The sequence below is a fragment of the Symphodus melops genome, assembly GCF_947650265.1.
Source record: "Symphodus melops genome assembly, chromosome: 2".
NCBI lineage: Eukaryota > Metazoa > Chordata > Actinopteri > Labriformes > Labridae > Symphodus > Symphodus melops.
The window spans coordinates 18106480-18121941 of NC_136692.1; the positions used below are offsets into that span (position 1 = coordinate 18106480).

Below are 15462 nucleotides of genomic sequence, written 5' to 3' on the forward strand. Positions count from 1 at the left end.
GGAGTAATCAAACACAAGTGGGACAAACAAGCCCTGGGTGAAACTGATGAGGGCAATCAAACAACACAGGGGCAGAATGTTCAAAAAAACAACAACACAGATTTAATTATAACCTCATATATCAAGTCAGTTCTGGATCAGTTCCCAGCAAAAATAATAATAATAATTTAAAAAAAAACAAGTGAGGACAGAAAGGTTGTTTGAATGTGTTGAATGAATTCTGACCTTTAGGACTTAATAATAGGCAACAAAGATAAATAGTTCTTGTTTTTTTGTTTTTGTCCCTGAAAGTCTTCTGTAGACATTACCTTCTTTTCACTTGCTGGCTTTACTGTATATTTAACATCATGTACTGTGTATATATTTCTATTAATTGTATTTGTCACGAGAATTTTATGTAATTATTTATCTTTTATGGATACACTAGTATCTAAGAATTATTTTAAACATCCACGTTTCCTTTTTTTAATGCTTACCCCTTTTTTAATCAGTTTTCATGATTGGAATCTAAATGCTCAGATAGATGCAGAGATAGGATGCTGGAGTAAAGAGAGAGAGCTTTGTTGAAACAGGGACTTCCCTGAGCCTCCATCATTTGTAGGGAGGGAAAAAAAACACGCACACACACACATCCTCCTACATACACACACGCACACTGTGCTGCGAGCTAGCAAGGGGCTTTAAACTGCTTCACACTTAACAGAGACAAAGGGACTGTAACCTGCCACAATGGAGGAAAACATGGATGAATCACAGAGCCAGAAAGGTAGGACGGAAGAGCAATTTGTTAATTTTTATCTTTGATCAGCTGTGTCGTTGTGGCATTGTTCTTTTCATCCATCCATCTCAGTATCATGGGATTCCTTTGTGTGTGTGTGTGTGAGTGTCTTGTGGGCAGAGAGAGAGAGAAGATGTCCTGCAGAAAAAGAGAAAAGCATAGATTTGTATCTTTATATCTAATTTGCTATTTTTCCTCCACTTGATTGTGTTAGCTATTCTTCCCAGCAGAAATAAATATTGTCTGTGTTTTTTTAATCCCCCCACTGATATGTCTGCTTTTGATAACACCCCAGATTATACAACCCTGTTTTTGTGGTGCGTTTGATAAATGGATGCTTAAATGAGCAGATTGTTTGTGTCGAAGATGAGAGGAGATGGCAGACATTGGAGGGAAGGTGTTGTTTTGGAGGCTGGACGGACAGATGGACAGACAGATGGATGGATGCATGTATGGACGGATGGATGGATAGAGGAGGTGGGAGTGGCAGAGGGGGGATGAAAGGAGGTAGATGAGGGTGATAGAAGGAGGGAGTTTGGGGCAATAAGCTTTCAATAAAGCCTAAAAATTAGAAGGAGGGGGGATAAGTGGGGCAGTGATTGATGCCTCCATTGGGATTTTCTTTGTTAGCCTCCATTGTTGATGCTTCACGCTTGTCTGAACGCCTTTTCCTCTCTTCTCTCCCTGGCTCTCTGCATGTCTCCCTTTTTTCCTGCTGTCTGTGTCGCTCCCTAGCCTTTCCCTCCATTTTCTTTATGTCTCTATCACTTGTTGTCTCCTTTCATGCATTGGTTCAACTCCATATCTTGCACTCCATTTTAAGGCTCTGTGCCTCTGCAGGTCTTTTGTCTTTCCCTGCCTTTTTCATCATTATCTCTATAAACCTCAGTTTTGACTCCCTCCCTCACTGCCCCCCCCCCCCCCCCCCCCCCCTCCACACACACACTTTTTAAATGTATCCTTTCCTCCATCCATTTTTTAATCTTACACCGTTACACCTCCATCATCAGTTTCCTCTTGCAATGAGTGTGGTTTTTTTTTCTTTTTTTAAAAAACTGGGTATCCTCCCATATTTATGTTGTTATTGTCGGCTGTAAAAAAAATGGGCGTGCCCATTTTCCTCGTCGCACCTTCAGATTGACAAACAGACGTAAGCTGTTTTCACAGATTCAGAAATGAACAAGGATTTTACTGAAAAACATTACTATTATTTGCATTTATCGTCGTTTATTAACACTGTATCCATGGTAACACCATTATGGGATTGTCGTCTGTTGTGTGATAGGCGGAGTCATTTGGGGTTTTTTTGTAAGGAGTTTGTTTTAACCAATCAGAGAGCCAAATGACAAGGCATGATGTTTTAAGCAAACATGCTTTTTCATTTCAGCCACTTTTTTTTTTTGTTGAGCACTCACCCCCACTCCTTCTGTTCATCCCTTCAATACTCTCCAACTTCATTTCTTTATTTTAAAATCCTTGTTTAGACCAGCCGTCACTGGCCTTTGTGCTCTGTCTCCTGCTCCATCTAATAAATAAATGTTATTAATTGAGATGAAATACAGAGATTCAGGACTGTAAGAAGGCTAGCTGACATTTTAAACTACTTTCATTTTAAACAGTTCTGCTCTGTGAATAATCCACATCTCTAATAGCACTGACATTTGAGTAAACTGGTTTCTTTGCTTATCTTGGCTGAACAGATTACTGATAGTGTGCTTCTGCTAGTGTGATTAAATATTCAGAGATCAGCTGTGCTAAATGCAACATTAAAAATCTACATTGTGGTAAGAGACCAACTATAAGACTGTGTCCACATTAAGTCTAAAGCTCAAGCCTTGATCGTAAAAAAGTGATTAATCCATTTGACACGATAAAAAAAAAAGTTGTTACTAAGAGACTTCAAGTTCACCAGATTTTTCCTCTGACGTCAACAGCTAGCTTTAGCATTCTGTTTTCTTCTTGACATTTCTGTTTGGTGGAGTTAAATTATTTAATAGGGAAGGCATACTTCACATAATTACTCAATTTTCATGTTAGCCAGGTGTATTGATGTGTTAGTGAATATTTGTTAATGTTTTTTGCACTGAAATAGTGCCCAAAGATCCTCCATACTTTCACTAGCTATAATAAGTTTGTTGTCCTGTTAGACATTTAGTGAACTTTTTGTTGCTGTGTGTGGCCCTTCTGGATGGGATTACCATTGAAAGGGAAGGCGCTGGATCATTTTCAATGTAATGTGACTTCCCAAACAAATCAGAAACAGCCATTAATCTAATAAGAAGACTCTTCAGGATCATCATGTTTTTGTCAATATCAAAGCAATGTGATAGCTTTCTGTACATTCTGTAAAGGGGAGTTGCTAATTGTTGATACGTATCGGTACTCAAGAAACTTTGTCTATCTCTTTAAGGCATTCAAATGTGTCTCTGTAAGATGTGTTTTCCAAATAAACCTGTTGTTGGTGATAGCACGTTTCCATGTGACTTCCTGCATTTAAACACAATAGAATACGTAGATTTGACTGGATTCAGAAATGAAAGATCCATTTAAAACATAAAGGCATATCCCTGGTTTGGATTTGATTTACAGGTGGAAAGCTAAGGATAGTTATGTCCAGTGTAGATTTAATTTTACTCTCTGGATTAATATAATTCACCAGTGCAGGCAATGTGAAATGATCAAATCTTTCTTGGATGAATATCCAGTGCAAACAAGGCTTTAGTCCGAGTTATGATTGTCCAGATTTGAATATGATCTGTAATATTGTATCCATGTTAAAAACGGTATTCTGTTTGTTCTGTGGAAACAAACACCTAGCATCATCACAGAGATGAGTCAAGTTGAATGTTGAAGGTGTAATGGAAATTCAAGAGGAAGTGTTACCTGGAGGAGAGCTGGCAGATGTTTTGTGGTTGCTCCCCAAACCCATATGATCAAATTGGCCATTTTGCTCCTTCCCTTGAACATGACCCACAGGACCATTTTCCAAAACTGGCTCCCCATTGATGATGTCCTGACACCTACAAGCGCTTACCAGTAACGACATGGTTAAAAAAAATTAAATCAGTGGTGCTTGCTTTTTTGTTTGTGTTGGTTTCAAAATGTGTTTGTAAGCCTATAAGTGTTGAGTTAAACAAATCATCTTAAATCTTAAACTCATCACAGCCCCCTGTTGAATCGTACTCAGTACTTTCATGCGAGCAGGACTCACAAGATATTATACGTCAAGGAATGGCTGCTAAAAATTTTATTCTGACCCAGTTTCTTCTTCTCAAATAGATTTGTCTTTTAACAGTAATGCCCATGGAACATGGATCACTCGTGGTACAACCAAAAGATTGTCAATACATTGAATTCATATCTTTAAATGACATTGGAATGTTGATTCAAATAATTTTCATGTCTAAAATATTTAGGAAAAATTGTTTGTCCTTATTAAAATATGGCATTAAAGATATGGCATCCCACATCGAATGAACAAACTACAAATGTTATAATTGCTGAGCAAGACATAAAGTTTAAGACTCTTCAGTTATTATTTAATGAAGTTTAGTGATTATTATAGTAGGAAATTGACTTTGTAAAAGGCCACAACATATAAAATCAGGTTAAAATATCAGAAATGAGGGAATTATGTTTGTTAAATAATGGTACATGTTCTGAAATGTTTGGAAAATCACTGATCTACAACATTATCATCCTATGATATGTCGTCATTGTTGAGTAACATTTAAAAGCCAAAACATACAGAGCCTTATCTAACATGATTATACAAGGTTAAACTTAATTAAGGAACATTTTAGAGATTTGTGAAAGAGACAAAAAATGAGTAAAAACCGTATATTTCATTATGTATGTGTCTTCTGTTGTTTTATCCACTGGTTTTTTGTTTGTCATGTTGGAGATTGGACTGCTTGATGGATACTCTGGTTAATCAGGAGCCATTTACCCCATCATAGTTTTTTTCCTCCAAAGCAAAGACTGGATTTTTAGCATTTCAAAGACAAATTGTTAAGTTGCAAAGAACCGGCTGGAGAATGATTAATTTTAAATCACACTGATATTAAGAGACATTACAAGATAACCTATGAAAAAGCAATTATTAGTTTTTTGTCCCATGAAGTTGGTTGTTTAACTTTTGCATACCGTGCGTGGCAGTCTTTTCTCATTCACGTTTACTTACGCCAAACAAAAGTAAAGCAGGTCTTTTAATGGGATTAATTGTGTGCTATTTTGTCCCTTTAAGTGCATCCAATGTTAGGCTGGTAGATGCCCTGTGGCCACAGTGATGGAAAAGAACAGCACCACAACCACTGTGTGATATCAAACATTTTACTTTATTATCGTTCCTTTTAGCTATTTTCATTTACTTTTCAAACTGTCACAAGTTCCTGTTTCCATGGTTAAGATAACGTTGTAATCTTACATCTACTTATTTTCTTTCATAAATGAACTCAGGTTTGAATCCAAACCGGAAGTTTAGTACTCCTATCTTAAGACTGTAAATAAAATACACAATGAAAGTATAACAAAAAACAGTTTTCAATTGCAAAATAATTGAAGTTCAAACGCACAGTTATAGATTTGACTGAAATCCAGAGGTGAATGACGACTAAGAAAACTATTTGTTAAACAGTCCATAGTCCAAACCCAACTAGACAAGGTTTATGATTTCACAATAACCAGCCAAGCATTCTAGTGAATATTTCAATCAGCTGTAATAGGTTACCTTGAAATTGAAGCTGAAGGCAACCTTTAAACAATGCAAAAACACCAAAAGGTACATCAACACAGATACTAATGGGTGTCTTAAAAAAGAAAGTTCTGAATGGTACAATCTAACAGACATGAAAGGAAGGTATATTAAAGCTGAAATATGTTGCAACAGCCACTAAGCAGATGATCTTTGTGCATTTGTTTGAGTGTATCTTGTGTGTCGTCTTGGCCTAAGAAAGTCTTGATAACGTATGTCTTATTGTATGAGGATATGTTGTGTTCCTTTTTTCTAAGTCTACACTAAATAGAAGCTATAATTAATTAACTGGGACCATTTGAATATAGAATATCTAATTTAATGGAAATATCAATGGATACACTGAGTGTTCTCAAAGAGCTGAAAGTGAACTGGGTGTATTTGCCTCATATCCATTTCATTATTATGACCACTAATAGAAAGGAACTTAATGGATAGAGGAATACGTCAATACAAATTGACTCAGCTTGACCACAGCGGACGAGACAGAGGAGACCAGGAGTGAGAGAGAAACAGATCCAGAAACAGAATGGTTCTCCTTCTCTGTGGGTAATTTAATTACCTTCCATCATCAGTAGAAATGAAATCTAGCTTTAAACAAGGTCTGTTCGGCTGCCTGTGAAGTGTATCATATTTACACACCAAGCAGCTCAGTTGTTTTCTGACCAACGTGGGAGGAAGAGGTTGACTCTGGCCCTGCATGCAATATTTTATTACTCTGCAAACGATTAGAAGTCTTTGATCCAAATATCAGCAGCTTCTGGGCTGACTGCCATGAATCTGCCTCATCAGCCCAACATTTCACTTGTGCTAAAGATGTATAAATATAGTGAGCTTATTGTAAAATCCACTTTATATAGTGTAATAAACTCAACTCATATTAAAAGCTTCATGAGCCCTTTCCCAGTACACTCCCAGGTAAGAATGCTGCACATAAAAAAGCTGTGAAGCTTCTTAAAGTAGATAAACCCTTCTCTTCTGTTTAAGACCTATTGAGCTCTTTAGGACCACTTTATGGAAGGCTCAAGGCCAAGATACTCTCTGAATTTAACAAAAAGGATATTTGATGTAAATGTGGTGCCTCACATTAAGCCTTGGATTGCATGATTCTCACTCCACCTTCAACTGGATCCTTATGTTGCTATTTGGATAATCCAGCAAAAATACAATACTTTCATTTTTTTTTATAACCTTATAATTTATTTTGCTCTTCACTAAATATTAAATAGATCAACTACATTTTTGCAGGATTGTAATCTCAAAGAGAAATTTGTTTGTGGTCGTCAATGTATTTGGCGTTTTTACTGTTGGCATGGCTTCTAATGTGACCCCAAAATGTTCCTTCATCTTTAACCGAACCACTGATCAGATCTTAAATGGATCATCATGTAAGACTGTAATGAGTGTACAGTGTGCACTTCATGTTTACATTAAATGGACTCTATGTCAAGTTAAGATTGATATCAATGCAATCAATATGTCTGTAGGTCTTAATTAAAGGTCAATATGTCAATATGTCATATTTCCTAAACAATAACTTTGTATGTTTGGTTCATTCATCTAAACCTGGGAAAGTTGCAACAGGCACAGTGTAGTTATATTCCATCATCAGATCATCATTTAAAAAATAAATAAAAAATAAACCCTTAAATGTTGCTGTAACAGGAGACAGAATGGTCACTGGTCAAGATTGAAGATTTTTACTAAATTGACAGTGTCCTAAAAACCACATCCATCCTGGTAAAAGACTGTTTTCAGTGAGCTCCAAATATTCTTTAAGAGGAGCCTTTGTTCTCAATATTCTTGTTTCAGGTGTGATCATTTTCTAAGGACTCTGTGTGTGGAGCCCTTTTAGATGTTCTCTTTTTTTATACGCCATTATCCTATTTAATTATTCATCTACAGTCAGAAGAACCAACACTCCATAATCACACAAACACCAAGATTGAGTTCAGAATCTGTGATGAATTATTGTATGTGATAGACTGATACATGAGCTAGCTGTGTTCTGTGTATCTTTATTTGCATTTGTCCAGCTATGAGTCAGAAAATAATCTTATCTCACTGAAAACACGTCGAGGCCGCTGTCATAGAGTCCTGGCTGTGTTTCCAGTTTTTCACTGTCTGTGGAGCTGCTCCAACAGGAGTCTGAGGATGACATCATCACTACAGTCTGTCTCTCTCTGCTGTTTAGCTGAAGAAGGGAGTGGTTCAGTCTCTACACATTAACACCGATGAAACAAACAGAATTCTTAATATGGATTTTATTTCTGCAGGGTTTTCCTTTTACACTTAAGAGTTCTTGCAAATTAATCGTTAGTTTGAGGTCCTTGTGTTTTATATCACGGGGGTTGAATTGCTTCGGAGAAAGCGTCTTGTGATGCTCCAAAAATGATGTTGCGGGTGCCGCTCTGAATCCTTGTTTTATTTTCTGGGAAGTAGAGAGTATCCATGGTTTACTGTTTTATTATGTTAATAGGAATATTACACATTTCTATTGTATGTAAATACTATGTTTTTTTATCAAGGGAAATAAATACATTTTAAGACTGGATGTCATACGAATACATTCTTTTAAACCTAATGTTACATAAAAGAACACTAGAATCCAATGTGGCTGAAATGAATGCAGTGTAACCCTGGATAAATTCACTCATCTTTAAGTGATAGTTTTCAGCCACTGATGGCTCAGATTTGTGTTCAGAGTCAGAGTCTGAAAACTTTACAGAAATGATCCCTATAGAGATAAGACTTTTTTGTTATTGAGTAAGATGCCTTTTTAAACCAGAAACCGCTGTGACATCAATCTTTTCAAAGCAACTAGGCTGTCATTACCTTTATTTTTATTTTTTTTCTGTGTAATTAACTGTTGCACAATGATTTTGTTGGATCCCTTCTGAACATTTTAAAACTGAAGACAAACAATACCATTACCGGTCGAGGCATAACACCCTTTAATTTAAAAAAAGTTTTCCCATTTAGCACCAACGTATGTTGCTGCATTACCTGCATTTAGCAGGTAAACTTCACCATTGTCCTGTACCATGTTAACTGTCTGTCTCAGAGAACAATCTCTGACATGTGATTGGTCCCTTTGTGGCTTCACTCTTCTCATGTCTCTGTTATTGTTGTTCTGCATCCCCTTTCTCATAATGACATTACCATACCTCCTACACTGCACACATATAAACTGTAGGGACATCCCTCCTGCAAGTATGACAGTTACATTGTTTTTAAGGAAAGGAAAATATAAATGAAAACATTATCATTGATTTGTTTGAGCTCTTCCATAATGGGAGCTGTGACCAGATGAATGTTTATCTCCTCTTTGTCAGGACTGTGATGTTGCGTGGGCCACCTTTATTCTCCTGATCTGCTCAGTCCAGTTACATAAAGGAAACAGTATTATGTACAATATTATTTACAAAGCACACACCTTTTGACTGTGACTGAAGAGACAGATTTATGGATTGTTAACAAGTGCAAAGGATTTTTGATGAAAACATCCAATATCAAATTATATTTAGGCCTATGGGGAAAAAACAAGGGGGTGGTAGACACTAGAATCGCCACTTCAGCAGTACATCATTAAATAGATGTTGATTTTGTAAATGATTTAAAATTAGGGTGAAGTGTGAGTCTCTACCATAGTAGCATAACTCGGAGACGTAACGATTTGTATCTTCATTGTATAAATTCAAAAATAAACAAGCTGGCGACAGCAGAAAAATGTCAAGCTCCAGCTTCAAAAGCGAATTCAAAAAGAAATGGGTGGATGGATGTGTTGACTTCTTTTATATGGTCTCCCTTCAGAACCTTTATAGCCAGCTTCAGCAACTCAACTCAGTTGAACAGTAAATTACCGTCAGATAGTTTAAGTTTAATGTAATGTGAAAATGTATTTTTTATTTATCTGTTACAGGGAGAGCTTTCCTCACCTTGTTTAAAACACAGATCTTCCTTCTTTCTTTGTTCCTTCAAAGAATCAAAGCTGTTCATTGAATGCTTTTAGATAGATTAAAGACAATAAACAGAACTAATGAACTTTAAGACACACAGCTGAGACTCAGAGGGAAGGAGAGGGAATCAGGGATTTTTGGATGAATGGATAATTTGATTGGCAGCTTGGAGAATCTTTTCAGGAGGCCATGCCAGCAGAGGCCACCACCATTAACTGTGTGTGTGTGTGTGTGTGTGTGTGTGTGTGTGTGTGTGTGTGTAGGTGCGTGTGTGTGTGTGCGCACGCTTGTTTGTGTGTGTGTTGAAACATCAAAAGAAATATTATTAAATGCACTTCAGAGTGAAGCATCGTTATGACTTCAAGATTGTTAAAATGATCACAATGTGAAAATAAAAGTCACCTGCATGTCAGTTTGACTCTTGTCAGTGCACCCATAGATGTATGTTTATCTGAGTTATACTCCACTGTGCTGGACTTCTTCCCTCTCTAAATGGTGCAGTGGGGCTGAACTTGTCATTTTCTATTAGAACACAGCTTTGACTCTTGAGTGCATCTTCAGGCCACACTATGTGTGTGTTTCATTCTCTGGCTCTCTTTATGTTTGACTCTGTGTTAGCGACCCAATCCTCTGTCAGCACTGTTATACACACATAAACACTCACACGCAGCCATATTCAGCAGCTAGATTATCTGTTAGACTATCAGGCGAAACAGAGCCATGAGTGTCAAAACTCAACAGTGAAGGTATGAAAAGTCAATTCTGTCAGCTTAATGTCCATAACGTTTGTTCAATATTTGTCATGATATTGCAGGATTTATGATGGTGTAAGATGTTATTGTCATGGTGCTTTAAAAACATATAATATCTTGCATTTGCTCAGTACAAAGAATACACATAATTAAAATCCAATGCAAAGTTGAGAATATATTTTTATGACATAAATAAATCAATTCCAACCACGCAGATTTTTGTCAGCAATGTGATTCTCTGACATCTTAAGGTGCATTAGAAACAGTCAATCCAAAAAAACAAAATAAGCATCTTAAATATGTTCCATCGGGGAGATAGCGATGACATATCATATATTACACCTTTTTACAAATATGCATCATGATGTAGTTCATTTAGCATCCATTAAGCCTGTTTACTTTGGGTCCAGCTTTAAAAGATGTGGCAGACGTTCCACAGCTTAAGCAAAGAGCCGATTGGTGCTCTCATGAAAAGAAAACCAAAAATGTCAAAAGCAACGTACAATATAAACCGTCATATCCTGCATACTTCACACACTCAACTGCTAGAGGGGCATTTTGCATAAAAAGTCTGAGGGGCAATGGTGGCCCAGTACCAATCCGGCCTGCAGGTCCTTTCCCAAGTGTTATTCCCCGCTCTCTCTACTTGATTTCCTGCTTTCAGCTATCTCTCGAATAAAGGCACAAAAGCATTAAAAATATATTTTTCCAAAAACCGCAACACAATTAGCTCTTCTTAAATCTCCTATATGTTTTATATGTTAGGGTTGTTGCTAATTTAGTCATTGTCATGCCAATTTAGTTTCATGTACACATTTTTATGAACTCTGTTTTTCTTTATAAATAATACTTCAAGAAGAATTTTATCCACATAGCCTTTTTTTATGAGCAAAGTCACAAAGTGATGAAGGATGAGAACAGACAGAAAAAAGCAAACAATTCAAAATCTTCATGATCTTCATGACAACGAAATGATTTGTGATGACTTTGGGATTAAACTGGAAACCTAAACATTTGTGGCTGTAAAACAGTAATTTTGAATAACGGGACAAAAATGGAAGCTTATTTTGTCATCACGACTGAAAATATTTATCTCTTCATAAACAAAGAACACAGCCTCACATATTCAACATTGTACTCAGTCGTTTGTGTTTATCCTGTCCCAGTTTTTACCGGGTCACTGGGTCTTTCCTGCGTATAAGCCCAAATATGGAAATATGACGAGGATTATAACTTGGCTGCAATTCAGTGTGCACACACACACACAGTCTCACACACACATTGTAGGAAACACAACTGCACAGTCACACACATGCAGATATTGGCCTTAAAATGTTTCAAAGCAAATACAAAATGTCTGTGAGGAACACCTAAACACATAACTCATCACAAATTTATGTCACTTCTCCTCTCTGCATCTCCATCAGTTTGTTTCCTGAATCTTCTTCATGTGTGAATGTGAGACTCAAAAGCATGAGAGCATACAACCAAATTTAGCATGTAGCACATTAGCAATGCACGTTTTATTAAATGGAGTCAGTCGGTGTAAAATGGTACCTTCCTACCAGACACAGCAGCCATTTTTGTTCCTCGGTTATGCGCTCTTATTTTGACAGGAGACAAATTGAAAATGTTTGCAGATGATTTTTTCAACAAAAAGAAAATGAGAACAGACTGTGTGTGTGTGTGTGTGTTTGTGTGTGTATACGTCCGTTTGTTTAAAATGTACATCAGTGTGACTGTAGTTCTCGCAGAGCAGTGCTGTTGCCATGACAACGCTACAGGCAAAGTGGGTCAGCAGGCTCCTGCCACACCCCTGTTGGCATGGCAACAAGCCTGGTCGATTAAACCTGAGCAGCGCGATGACTCACAAACACAAACACACATGCACACACACAGACATCAAACTCAAACCCCTTTCTGTGCAACAGGGAGGTGAAAAAGGTGTTTGTGTGTGTGTGTGTGTGTGTGTGTGTGTGTGTGTGTGTGCATATGCGTGTGTGTAGGTGTGTGCGTGGGTGTGTGTGAGAGTGTGCGTCTGTGTGTGTGAGAGAGAGATTGTGAAGGGGCAGATATGGATTTAATAAAGCTTTTGATTTGAAAGCTACACAAAGCATTCATATGATTAGTAGTTGTAGTGGTAATAATTTTAATTGGTAGAAGTTAAAGTTGATAACTAAAATAAAAACTGGGACATTTCTCAGGAGCTTGTCAGCTGATCTTAAGTCTATTTGCTTAGTTTCTCTTTAAAATACCTTTTTAACCCTTTTTATATTTGTTTCCCCATGTTACAGATTTTCTCAGTTCATTTTTAAAATGTTGCTTTATAATTGAACTTTGTTTTCTTCAGTCGAGCATCTGAATGTCATATCTTGATTCAATAAAGTCTGAATTATTATATAAGTAAAATGTGTAAAAATTCAAAACGTATATAAATTATTTCAATGGACATATTGCACTGTTCCAACATCAACAAATGTAAAACATCAACATGTAAAGAGGCCTGTTACAATTCCATCCTTTTGTTCTCCTGTCTAAAAGCGTGTTGGATATGTTTAATGTCTGAATTAATTACTTTTTTGCTGTCATCTCACCAGCTGATACTTTGGAAGGGACTTAACCAGAATCAAATGACCCCATGTATTTGAGATACCGAACATACAGTAGATGACGAAACAAAGCAGTTTTTGTTTAAGTATGGAACCTTTCCTTTCTTAAGTATTTTGTTTGCTCGGAGTGGAGGCAGTCTTTTTTAAGACTGTGCTCCAGAAAATCAGCTGTTTAGAGACAATGAATTATTGACCGCTGCAATGTGCTTTTGGTATCCTTTTAAACCCAGTGAAAATACAGCACATCATGCACATGGAGAAAAAAATTAATAGTATTTTTAATTACTTTTAAACTGCAGTTTTTGCTTAAGCTAAGGGGGGCTGAGGTACTGTAAGAGGAGGAAGCAGTAGACATCTCAGAGGGAGAAACACGTAAAGCAAAGAGTAGAAACAACAACGAAACTTTGAACAGTGATATAATTACTGACGAAAAGGATTCTTCGCAAATAGAAACCAGACTAGATCAAGACAGTTTTAATTGGAAAACATCACTTTAGAAACAGCAGCTTCAAACACATCCACATGATTTAACCTGTTTGATAAGGAGGTTAACACTATATGAAACCCTGTGACCCCGACACTGAACTCAACACTGCATGTGCTCAGATCTGTCAAACAAGGAAATCATTATAGAGTCCACTTTAAAAATAAATAGATGTTACGACACTACTTGCCATTTACTGGTCTTGTATCCAGTGAATAAAAGTTCCTTTATCCAACGTTTGTAGTGTATCACTGACGCTCTTTTTACTATGAACATCCTTTGTGGGTAGATTAAAAACAACAATTACCTGATTTTAAGCTTTATTTTGCATATTAACTCTTTTTTGCAACAGTACACCAAGATTAATTCCTTGTATATGTAAAAGGACTTAGCAATAAAAACTGAACGTTGGTAGGTACGATGATACGATATAGCTATAGTTTTATTAACATCAGCTGGTCAATCAGGCCAACACTTGTCCTGTCCTGACCTGACCTGAAACACTTTTTTGTATGACTTTAGTGTAGCAGCTTATTTTATCCAAACATTTACTGTACCTTAATACATACTATAGGCAGTGAGCTCTCGTGGCTTAGTGGCTACAGCAAGAGACTATGAATGGATTAAAAAAAACACTTTAACTGATTTAAGGAACTGATTAATAGATGTATGGGGATGTTTGATCTTTATTTGTGTTTAATTTCTGGCTTTTTAGGCTTTCATTAGCGAGATCAGGGCGATAGAAGGAGTGGGATATTAACATGTGGCAAAGGAGCCACAGTTTGGATTCAAACCCGTGCTGCCCGCTATGAGAACTGTAGCCTATGTTTGGTTACTAAACCAAATTTAACTATAACCATTCGATTTTGTGTTCACCCATCAGAGTTTACAAAAGGAGGACAAGATGACAGGATTTTTTGAAATTCTGACCCTTAAACCGGTCAATTAGGAAAACATATACAAATATTCTAATTTGAAGGAGGTTTCATGGGTTATTACTACAGTTTGACCTCTTCAGGCTCTACTTACGTCACACAAAGAGACCTCAGACAGTTTTGACTATCACTATTAATTAACGACAACACCTTTGCTCTTCCTTGACCATTTCTTATGCTTAAAAAAAGGATCATTAGTAATGTAGAAGTAAATGTGTTTACTCATTAGTTCCGCTTTGAAATGTCCACTGATTAAGTTCAATCACATACCTGCTGGAAACTTGGAAATAAATCGGGATGGATTTGATCTTTTATCTGAAATAAAGTTGTGATCACTTTTGTTTTCCTTTTTGTCTCCTGCGTTTGCCATTAGCTATGTTGAAGAATTTAATAGGAGTTCTTCACCTGTCACATTATATAATTGTTCAGTGGCTCTAAATGATGCATCAACTATTCAGATATTTTGAGCTGTTGCTTTGATTTACTGAATTATAATAAGATAAGGGAGTCTGTCCTTTTTTCAGAATTGAGAGGTTTAAGGTTTTCAGCCTAGAAATAAAGTGAGAAAGTGGGAAACACTTCTTTTAATTTAAAACTATAGCAAAGTGTACATACGTTGCTGGACACTGCTTTTCACCTTTGCTGTATTATTTTAAGATGGTTGTTTTAGTGAAGGCAGGAAACTTTCTTTAAGCTTAGAAATAACTCTGAAATAAGGCAGAAATTGGCCATATTTTATCATTACCACTTTCTGTGCTTAATATTCACCACCAGCATTTTGTATTGTACCATAAAAAAATGTGTTAATATTGTTAAGACAAATATATCAAATATACTGTATGTTAGACATTGTCAGCACTATAATTCTGTTCACTTCTGTGTGTTTTAAGGCTGTAAGGAGTGCTGTGAACGATGTGTGGGAAGCCTGCCCTGGGCCTCTCTCATCGCAACCATCCTCCTCTACATGGGCGTGGCCTTGTTTTGTGGGTGTGGCCACGAGGCTCTTAGCGGCACCGTCACCATCCTCCAGAACTACTTTGAGGTCATCAGAGCCCCTGGAGAGACATTGGATGTGTTCACCATGTGAGTGATTTTTTTTAAAGTTTTTTTAGTTTTTTTTCTCAGTGACATTAATTGAGCTTACCTCTGAGTTTTTCAGGATTGTTTTTTAATCTTTCAATTTGAATGTGGT

The 15462-nt window shown here is 36.7% G+C and overlaps 1 protein-coding gene across 1 annotated transcript in view; it reads left to right on the forward strand.

Annotated features, from left to right (window-relative positions):
• Positions 1 to 556: 556 nt before the first annotated feature.
• Positions 557 to 15462, forward strand: part of LOC306820233 (neuronal membrane glycoprotein M6-a-like) — a 28013-nt gene continuing 13107 nt past the window's right edge. Inside the window, exons 1-2 of the mRNA XM_079338010.1 lie at positions 557 to 766; positions 15161 to 15353. Coding sequence (XP_079194136.1) covers positions 730 to 766; positions 15161 to 15353 — 230 coding nt within the window. The 5' untranslated portion in view covers positions 557 to 729. The remainder of the gene's footprint in view (positions 767 to 15160; positions 15354 to 15462) is intronic.